Below are 10,774 nucleotides of genomic sequence, written 5' to 3' on the forward strand. Positions count from 1 at the left end.
CGAAATCGCTTTTTTTTTGTTTTGTTTTTCTCTCCCCCCCGCCAAAAATAAAGAAAAAAAATCCCTACTAGCCTTCCACCGGGCTCTAACAAAACCCCGATGGAACAAACACCATGTCTGGGAGAATAAATTAATCCCTCTTTAAACAGCCTGACTCAGGGGCCGGGTGACGAGGGAGCTTGTTTTCTTTTAAAATAGGACGCGAACGGGCCGGATTTCTGTAAAAACTGGCGAAATGCTAACGGTAATAGGGAGGAATAGGGACGGTGGAGCGTGCAACCCCTCCCTTTGCCAACTGAGTCACAATTTTTCCCCCTTCTGTCTGCGAAAGACTGACTTAAAAACACCGCTATTTATGTAATTCCGAAGAAAATCCAGTGTACCAAAAAAAAAATTAAAAAAAAAAATCCTCCCCTGGCTTTTGTGAGCCGAGCCTTTTCACGCCGGATTGTTTTCTGATGCCTCCTGCTCTTTTTCAGCTTGAAAACATAAAACGTGTAATTGCAGCAGTAGGGAAAAAAAAAAAAAAAGCCCCACACATCACCTTTCTCAAGGTAAAATAATCCTCTTTGCACATTCCCAGTGGCGGTCACTCGCTTACTCACTGTCCTCCTCGGAATTAAACCCAAACCCAACCCGTGACACGAGTTTGAAAACCTGAGTTGAATGAATAAATCCGCCAAGAGCGAGCACCATTCCTTTAGAGAGGAAAATTATTCCCTTGCAAGTACCGAGGGATGAGTCACTCGCTCGGGTGTTCTGCCTCCGAAAACATGCCGGGAATGTTCCGGGGAGCCGGTACCGAGAGCTGGGCGCTGGGTTTTCCGCCTTTTCGTGATTAATGCGGGTGATGCCATCGAGTTTGGCTGAGGTCTTGTGAATTATTTCTCACTCTAGCGGGCAGTTGTGATTCGCACATAGGAAACTTCACGCTAAGAAGTTAATCTCCTTAGTTTAGGGCCATCTTCCTCCGAGTTGGGGCTGTTCTATCACCTTTCTGCCTCCCAGGCTCACAGCTGAGCGTTTTCGAGGGGAAATTATTCGTAGGCTGGCAATATGGTATTGCAGCAACCTCTGTAAGAAATGCCAAGTAATGCTTTCAAGTACGTGTCCAGCTTCTTGCTGCTCGTCTTTATTTTTTTGAAGGGTACTGTATTTTGAAATAGCAATGTCACACTTTGATTTAGGAGTAGACTTTGCTGCTTTTAATTAAGGAGTCAGCAGTTCACTCTCCTAACGTACTTAGCTATGTGCGACTTGGAAGCATCTTCATAAAACTGTGACGTGGAAATTTTCCTCTGGTTTTTTTTTTTTGCCCCAAATAATAAAGCTTTAAGACCTCATAAAAAATGCTGAATATTGTTTCTTGAGTCATTTTGTTAAAACCAACAACTTAGGGTGCGAGCATCCTAATGCACCCAGCAGAAAGCACTGTTAAGATACTCCTGATGTGACTTTAGTTTTTCTTCTTCCAATTCTCACCAACAGCATGTCAGCCAAGATCCAACTGATTAGTTAAAACTAGTAACAAAAAGTGGATTTAAAAGCCCCTCCCGGCCCCCTCCCCGGCATCAGTTAAGTAACAAGTGCAAGTGACTGAATATACACGCTCATTCTTCGTGGGGGGAGTTTTGCCAAGTGTGTGTTTCAGCTGTGACAGGATTTCTAAGGGACAGTTTAATACGCGGTGTGTAAAGTTGTAATTTTTAGCAAAATGTTTTTAGAGGAGGTTGCAATGTCTTAATTTTAGTCTTGCTAGCAATGGGATATGTGACTGTAAATTACTCTTTCCAAATAAAGTTGTTTGATTGTGTTTAGGTGGCATTTTGATGAATTGTATCTTTTTAAAGAAACAATTGTGAGACTGAATAAGCAGCTCTTGTTTGGATATTATTAGTCCCCGAAATGCGTATTTTGAAAACCACTTTTAGTATCTGCTCGGAAAGTGAAAGTTGTATCTGTTAATGTGAGGAGGAATCATCCATCAAACAGTGTTCAAGATATGACTCATGCTAATTTGTTGCTCTCACATTAAGGCTGGAGCGCAAAAATATTTTAGCCTCTGGCATTGGAAGTTCACAATGCCACATCCTACTACTCTGGGTCATGAATTACAGGGGGCTTTTTTGTTTGTTTACTGCCCCCCAGGAAAGAAAAAATTAGTGATAGCATTGAGGGTATTTTGCACGAGAGCCTGTCCCAGGCGATCAAAATATCGCAAAAATGTTGACTTGACATTAATGCTAGGTCAAGTAAAACCGTGGTCTGTGCGTGAATAAAAATGACTTGCGAGAGGCATGCAGCAGGTGCTGTGTTCCCTTCTCGAACAGCGAGTTAAAAAAAAATACTGGCTGATCCTTTTTTAAAAGGCTTTAATGCGGGCAGCCCTTGGAAACTGAGGAATACTGCTTGTTGCAAAGAGGGGTTGTTAGAAAGACAGCGCTGCTAATAACACTGGTTATCTGGGAACCTAGATAAGCAGACTTATATAAGCAGCGGCTTCATAGCCTGTAGCCTTATGAATATACATTGTTTTATGTCCACCGTCTCTGTTGGTTCCATAGGAATAAGTGCATCGTTACCTCGAAGTGCTGACGATTCTTTAAGGCTTAAAAATATCCATAAACTGCATAAGTTTGAACCTTGTCCAAAGGATTTGGGCTCTCTATTATCCGATCTGCTAGCTCTGCCTTTGAAACTGTATCTCTGGAGCTATCCTTAGGTGCTCTTAAGTGTCTTCTGATGCAGTCTAACAACATTGTTTAATGCTTATTTAAAGTTGGCTGTAAAACATTTCAGAATTTTTTTAAATTAAAATTGTATTTAAGTACACAACTTGCTTAATATTGTACTTTCAATGTGTATTGTACATACTCTATTCTCTTTATGCAATGTAGATGTCTCAATCGCTTTTTAAAAACACAGAAAATAAATGGTTGAAAATCCACAGTTGTCACTGAAGTCAGGCAAAAGTTTAACGGAGATGCTGGAGCTTGTGCCGTGCCCTGATTTAGCAGTGTAGCCTCCAGGAGAGTTCTACATTCAACTCTTCAGCAATCGCTTCTGCAAACCGGCCCCTTAGGCTGTTGTGTGAGGTGGCTGCTGTGGCCAGGCGCGATGTGGCAATGTTCAGCTTACCTGTTGCATCCCGAGCTTTGGCACAGATGGGACGTAAAATGTAGATAAAAACGGACAGGCTGGCCTGGCTCCTAACGATTCCCGCAAGTTTTGTCTCCTGTTACCATACCAAATCCGGGCTTTCTCCCGTGAACCGTTTTCCTGTCAGATAGGCTTGGAGTGTTAGGGAGCACGTATTCATACCCACGTGGGTTAGTGTTTGTATCCACCGGTGGCTTTTATCCAAAGATCACCGGCATCGCGCTCCTGAAAAATGAGTGGCTAAAGTGCCGCAGGGCTTGTGCGGTGGCAGGAGCAGGCGGGAGCCCCCCTGCAGCCGAGGGAGAGCTGCACCGAGGTGGCTGTAGTCGCTGCTGCGATGGGGAGAGGCAAAGCGGCCGGAGCTTGGATGCAACTAAGAAAAAGTCCCAAAGTGAGCTTCTAGAAATACTGACTTCTCCAAAGGATGCGATGAAACGGATTCATTTAGGAAGAGTATTAGCCTGAGTGCATTTCATGCAGCTGTCCATCCTCAACCAACGTAAAAGTAGGCAAGTTGGGGGCTGCAAGCCAGCACAGCGTTTTATTCAGCTCTCAGCCTTGAGTCGTGAAGTGAAGTACGTGTTATTTTGTGAAGGAAACCGTAGGGAAGAAGTCCTGGAAGGCTGCAGTGCTGATCTAATGGGAACGCAAGTTTCTCCAAACTCAGCTTCAGACCTGGCACACTGCGTTAGTAACGAGACTGATTTAAAACTGGTCTGATGAGACTGAGGCACATCTTGAATACAGATGCGCTTAAACTGGCTTAAGGTGCTGGAGTGATTTATTTTAATGCTCCATTAGGCTGAATTGGTCTGTGTGGTTTCTAAACCACTTTAAAATTGTATCTACTAGGGTTTTGTCCCAGTCTGACTGGTTGAGTTTTAATAACAGTGTTTTCTGCTTTAGAATAAACAGCACCTAATACAAGCATGGTGTAGAACAGCCCGATGCAGCGCAGGCTGCAGCTCAGCTGAGCGGTGCTCGCTGCGGCATGCTCGTGGAGGCGTCCCCCTCTGTCTCTTCCCTTTAGCTTCTCCCACTGATTCTGTAGTTCAGAGTCAGTTGGTATTTGCTGTTTTGAAACAGCTTTCAGATCTTTTTTTCAACCCCCCCCCCAGCTGTTCTTCAGCATCTCTAGATGTCCACCAGTGCTTATCGATCAGCTTCTCTTCCTATCACAAAGTAGCTGCTGATGAAGAGAAAAAGAATATGTCGCTATTCTTATTAGTTTCCAGACGCAAAGAGCACAGTGGTCAGTGTATAAATGCGGCGGGAACCTGCTGAATATAGAAATGTGGCTTTAGACAGCTCTCGATTCAAGTTGCTTTGGTTTCAGTGCTAACACACTGGTATGAACACGTTGTTTAAATAAGATGCCTTATTGCATCCTGGCTCTCTGTGGCTGCAGTTTAATTCTCAATATGCACTAAGCTCGGCTTAAAGGTGGGGCGTTATTTTGCAACTCCCATCAGTACATTCATACGCTCCAAAGATAGTCCCAAGGTGGCATCTGATATGATCATTAGCAAAACAAGTTATCTGTTATGTAAAGATCAAACACTGTTAGTAAAAGATCTGACAAGTACCTAGTTGTTTTCCATAAGAAGTGTTGCCCTCCGGAAACGTAATAATTATTTGATTGTTATGATGTGTGCCTTCCTACACTTACCACAGAATCTGCACAGCGAATGCATGTAAAGCGCGAGCGGTTTATCCTGTCCAAAAACAAAATTATGTAACCTTTTCCAGTTGTTACTTCAATGGCTTTTGGTCTAGAATGTGCTTTCCTGTAGTTTGTAAATGTTCTCACCGTGTCAAAGTGAGCACCCATCAATAGAATTTAAGTGTGAATGTTTGGTTTTAGGCACACGAAGCCTCACATCACCAACAGCAGGCAGCACAGAACAGTTTGTTGCCTCTCCTGAGCTCTGCTGTTGAGCCACCCGATCAGAAGCCGATTCTGCCCTTACCAATAACGCAGAAACCTCAGCCTGCACCAGAAACATTAAAGGATGCTATTGTTGGGATTAAAAAGGAAAAACCTAAAACCTCCTTTGTGTGCACTTACTGCAGCAAAGCTTTCAGGGACAGCTACCATTTGAGGCGTCACGAGTCCTGCCACACAGGGATAAAGTTAGTGTCACGGCCAAAGAAAACTCCCACCACAATGGTGCCCCTTATCTCGACCATCGCTGGTGACAACAGCCGAAGTTCATTGGTTTCGACTATCGCAGGCATCCTGTCCACAGTCACTACGTCTTCCTCTGCCACCAACCCCAGCAGTAGTGCCGGCGCAACGGCTATGGCAGTGACTCAGACAGTGAAGAAGCCCAGCAAGCCTGTTAAGAAGAACCACGCTTGTGAGATGTGCGGAAAGGCCTTCAGGGATGTCTACCACCTCAACCGGCACAAGCTGTCCCACTCAGATGAAAAACCCTTTGAATGTCCAATTTGCAATCAGCGCTTCAAGAGAAAGGATCGCATGACCTACCACGTGAGGTCTCACGAAGGTGGCATCACGAAACCATACACCTGTGGTGTTTGTGGAAAAGGCTTCTCGAGGTACCATGTAGAAAATCCCAGGCGAGCTCAAGTATTGGCTTTTCATAACCAAGAAGGGTTAAGCTATCATAGCGAGGGGCTAGGAGAACCAGACATCTTAGAAGATTGGTGAGGGGATAAAGAGCCTTGTTTACCTCTAGGGCGTGGGTCTTGATCTGAGCCAGATTGGCAGTGGCCAAAAGTGGTCGCTCTTTTATGAGAATGTTTTGAAATGATTTCACGACCTCATCCAGGTCCCGTAGGACACGTGTCTGTGTCGCTGGTGGTGACCACGGAGCCCCTTTACCAGCCTTTGCAAAGGTCACTGACCGAATGGGGCATGGCAGGCAAACTGTCTCCTTGTCTCAGAGCAAGGTTGAGGCGTACTGACAGAGCATTGTGGGGGAGCTTGCATTGCTGCTGGCAGTGTTTATATCTGTGCTTGCAACAGAGAAAACTTCAACCTTTAGAGCTGTTGATCTGTCACCTTTACACAAGGTACGACCAAACGTACCGTTTTCAGGTGTGTGAGAAGAACACGCTTAAGTTTTAAACTGCAGGTTGGGTCTCAGCGTAACTATGTGTTACTCTAGCTGAAGGCCACTGCGTAGGTATGGGGAATGTATTTAATCTTGCCGAGCAGAGGCGATGTGGGCTGTGAGGGGTCATCAGTGCAGTGTTCAGCACCGCTAGCCCAGGTGTCGTTACTATGTATTTGTAACAGTATGCATTTTCTTTTCTGTTCCTCTCTTCTTTTGCAGGCCTGATCATTTAAGCTGTCACGTTAAACATGTTCACTCAACAGAGAGACCCTTCAAATGCCAAGTAAGGGCTAAAATGATTTGTTAAGAACAATACATTATTGTATCATTAGAATCTCAGGTGAATAATCTTTGCTCCTGGATTTTTCTTTGGAAAGCAAGTTTAGGAATAAAGTCACATCCGTCTTGTATACCAGCAGCACTGTAGTTCTGATGTAAGTGTAGAGGCAGTTTAAAAGGATGCTGTGGCTACTTTTTTAGGAAGATTAGAGGCTTTTTGCTTTCTTGGAGAACAACATAGGTGTGCTGTTTTACGGTGTGCTTAACTTAGTGGTAGGATTGTAACAGCATCCTCAGCTCAGTGCTGATTACGGGAGTAATGTGTGCAATGTGTTTCGCAGCATATTTAAATTAAATGTGTTTCTCAGTCTATCCATTTAAAATGGATTGGAATAGTTGATTCTGGATCCGTTATTTTGCTGGAAGGTGAAAGCAAGTTGTTGTAAGTTGATGACTGAGTATAAGAGAAATAACTTGACTGCCCTTGAACAATTAACTGTTTTGCTTGGAATATCCATGCTTGTTCCAGCCTGTGTTTTAGTGACTCATCATATTAAATAAAAGTCCTGTGGAAAAAGAATAGTGTTAGAAAAAGGTTTCGTTTCCTTGTTCTGATTTGGATTGGAACAGAGGTAATTGAGCAACTTAAGATATCAAGTTCAGATTTATGCAGTGAAATTGTTATTAAAACCCAACTTTGCCTGTTCTAGGGTTTTTTTAATAAGCTACCTCTTGTTTTGGTAGGTAAGGCAACTCGCTATTTTAAGAAAGTTCAAGTAGTATAGAGTATGATTTTTGTCCTAATTGTCTCAGAAGCCAACTTCCATTTTCAGTCTCTTTAGTAGTTTGGTTTTGGTTTCTCTATAAATACAGGTAAAACTTAAGGTTGTCAATATCCTTAGGATACTGTTTGCACCTACAAGGTAAAATAGGCTTACAGTGGGCATGTAATTCATACTGTAATGATGCTGTCTGCACTTCAAGTGTAACTGTTATCCTTCATATAGACGTGCACTGCTGCCTTTGCCACCAAAGACAGACTGCGGACACACATGGTGCGCCATGAAGGAAAGGTATCGTGTAATATCTGTGGTAAACTTCTGAGTGCAGCATATATCACCAGCCACTTAAAGACACACGGGCAGAGCCAAAGTATCAACTGTAATACCTGTAAACAAGGCATCAATAAAAGTAGGTGAACGTTTTAAAAACATTTCTAATAACAATGTGTTTGCAAAGGGAATTGCCTTTGATTACGTTAAAATGCAAAAACATGCCCATCAGTCTGGGTATTCACACCTATTAAAAATAGATATTTGATAACAGGATCATCTTCTGCTCAAGAAATTGGCATATGTGGAATTAGTTTGCTGCTAGACTGTGCTCTTATCCCTTAGGAATACTCTGCAGTTTGTGAGAATAACCCATCTCTTGAAGAAAAGAGTTCCCAAGTTTTCTCAGTGCTTCTAAGTGCAGTGCTACTTCCTGAACTGTACAGGCCTAAAAGTCCAACAGATAATTCTGGAGATTTTGGAGTATTTAAGAACTGCTAAGGTCTGCCAAGTTTCAAGTTTGAAGCCTCATCTAAAGCTCATCAAAATTTGGAGAAAGATTTCTCTGCTTTCTCTGAGCTTTGACCCCGGGGCTCAGTGATTCCACCCTCTGGCAGTAGCTGACAAGAAAAGCATTTAAATCCAGCCCTGATATGTTTGGGGCATTAATGGCATTTGACTGGTTTTGTTCAAATGAGATGTTTGTAATAGTTCCTTCTAGTCTTAAACTCTGTGGAAGTGCTGAAGCCTGACCCTGGGAGTGCCTAGTAAGCAAACGAAGACTTGACTTTCAAATGTCCCCTATTAAAATACCTGTAACTTAAGTTAACCTACATGGTTAGTGATATAAGATGAGTTTTCAGAGGAATCAAGAGGGAGAAGTAAGGAATGTCTTTGGAAACTTTGTCCTTAAAGCCTTTTAAACAGTATTAATTTACAACAAGTTTTCATCCTGTTACTCCTGGATAATTTGAAGGTGCCGGGAATGTCTAAAATGCCTGATTGTTGAGCTTAATATGAAATTTGGATGTGAAGTATTTTTCAAGGTATAGCGTTACAACTCTGGCTTCCCAAGCCAGTTTGGTGGTACTAAGCCAGTTCACATGAAGCATTTACAGCAGTTGTTAGAGGTGGAAATGATAAGCTGTAATGTGGCCAGAGAGTAGTAACATGCTGTTCTGTGATGTAAAGGTAAACTGAAAATTTTCAGTCATATTTGCAATAAAAAGTAAAAAGGCTTTTTTTTTTTTTTTTTAAACTGGAGCTGAGGTTTAGAAAAAGTGGAATCAGCGAACCAGCTTGAATTCTGGAGAGTCGTTGTAGTCTTATTTTTCATTCTTCCTAAAATACAAACAAAATAATCAGAAAGGAAGTTAATTTTTGGCAGTGAAAGCAGATGTTCCTGACTTACATTTTGTTTTTTAGCTCTTGGAAAAGTAGTTTTATAAAACACAGAATTAATGATATGGTTTTAAACACCTCTTTGATTTTTGCTCTTGGAATTCTGTGAGATTCCACACACTCTTTATGGAAGAAGCCTTTGTGATCTCAGCAGAAAACAGAGTAACTTTTCAAGGTGAATTTGTGTTCTTACTTAATTGGCATAGCATGCATGAGTGAAGAGACCAGCAATCAGAAGCAGCAACAGCAGCAGCAACAGCAGCAGCAACAACAACAACAGCAGCAGCAGCAGCAGCCAGCAAAAACAACACCAGCAACAACAACAGCAGCAGCAGCAACAGCAGCAGCAGCAACATGTAACAAGTTGGCCTGGAAAGCAGGTAGAGACCCTGAGATTATGGGAAGAGGCCGTCAAAGCAAGGAAGAAAGGTAAAACAAAACAATACTTACAGTCTTCGTTTTATAAGATGCTGGAGTTTACAGTTATATAGGGAGTTTAAGATGTCAGAAAAGGATGTCTTACATGAAAATTTCATTCTCGATGTTAGAAGTAATAGCTAAAAACTAGCAGGAGGATAACATGACCAAAATTACGCCGTTGTAAATGAACTCCTTATTACTTACTTCCCTTTGGGCTCTGTGCTTATGTAGCAGTCATCAATTATACAGGGATGTTTGTGTCTGCTCCAAGGCAAGAGTGTGTTTTTTTGACTTGCATGTGGTTTTTAGCTGTGTTTATTGCATATTTACCAGTTGTTAACTTGTGTGCATATATATATATGTATATATACACACACATACAACACCCTCTGTTGTTGCATCATCATCAGTTTGCATGTGGGTGCTTTCTGTGTCCCTTTCATCTTTTCTCTCCCAATTTATTCTATCCGCTTTATCATCACGTAACTGTCTTTGCATAAAGTTTTCTGGACTTATAGAACTTACTCTTCCATCTCTTTGTTGGTTTTTTTTCATTACAAAGTTAACTATTAAGTGATCGTGTTTTTCATTATTGCTAGCTCACAGCTTACATATACCTGTGCTACTGTAATTTAAGTTGAATAGCTTCTTATTGTTGGTCAATGTGTCAGTTCTGTAAAGAATAGATTGCTTCCATTTAGTGTCGTTAGAAGTATAGTAGCTTAAAGTCTCCCGTTACTGCTAGCTTATTCTTTTCACAACAGTTTGATTTCTAATGCCTATCATGTGACTCTCGTGGGTTATGTGTTTTAGAAGAAATTCTTAGTGACCACTTACTGGTTTTCACTAGCTGTTTTTAGTAATAAATGTTTTTGACTCACTATATTTTTTTTCTTTTCTCCTAAACTTCCTTTCAGTTTCTTCAATCTTTTTTTCTTTTCTAGGTCTTGTTTGTGTATTAGGCTGCTAGCTCCTTTCGCCTTGATTGTTATTCCAGTTGAATTCTGTGATCAGACAGTATAGAACCAGCTTATTCATGTTAAAATGTAGTGATAACAGAAACATTAAGTATCATCAGGCCACTAAATAGATAAAGCAAATGGGTGTCAGATTTAGAAAATCTCTGAGAATTTTTTTTTCTGCTTGTTCCTTCCTATGTCTTGTTCCCTCTTCCCTTCCTTTCTTATTGAGATTATTGAATATGCTTTAACAGAAACAGTGGTTTTGGACAGAATGGTGGGTGAGGGAGGGGGGTGGGTAGAAGTGGTGTTGGATTGATGATATTAGCTTAACTTAATTGGGGAAGGGGCATGGGGTGGGATGTGTCTTTGCGTATTACTGTGCTTGGAAGGTGAAGCTAGACCAGTCAGTGCCATGCCT

General features: G+C 41.8%; 1 protein-coding gene across 1 annotated transcript in view; it reads left to right on the forward strand.

Annotated features, from left to right (window-relative positions):
- Positions 1-773: 773 nt before the first annotated feature.
- LOC104079552 (vascular endothelial zinc finger 1-like) overlaps positions 774-10,774 on the forward strand; it is a 12,045-nt gene continuing 2,044 nt past the window's right edge. Inside the window, 7 exon segments of the mRNA XM_009581626.1 lie at positions 774-798; positions 3,287-3,612; positions 5,024-5,721; positions 6,462-6,525; positions 7,529-7,712; positions 9,181-9,263; positions 9,265-9,403. Coding sequence (XP_009579921.1) covers positions 774-798; positions 3,287-3,612; positions 5,024-5,721; positions 6,462-6,525; positions 7,529-7,712; positions 9,181-9,263; positions 9,265-9,403 — 1,519 coding nt within the window.

The sequence above is a fragment of the Fulmarus glacialis genome, unplaced genomic scaffold, assembly GCF_000690835.1.
Source record: "Fulmarus glacialis isolate BGI_N327 unplaced genomic scaffold, ASM69083v1 scaffold23227, whole genome shotgun sequence".
In the NCBI taxonomy this organism is placed as follows: domain Eukaryota; kingdom Metazoa; phylum Chordata; class Aves; order Procellariiformes; family Procellariidae; genus Fulmarus; species Fulmarus glacialis.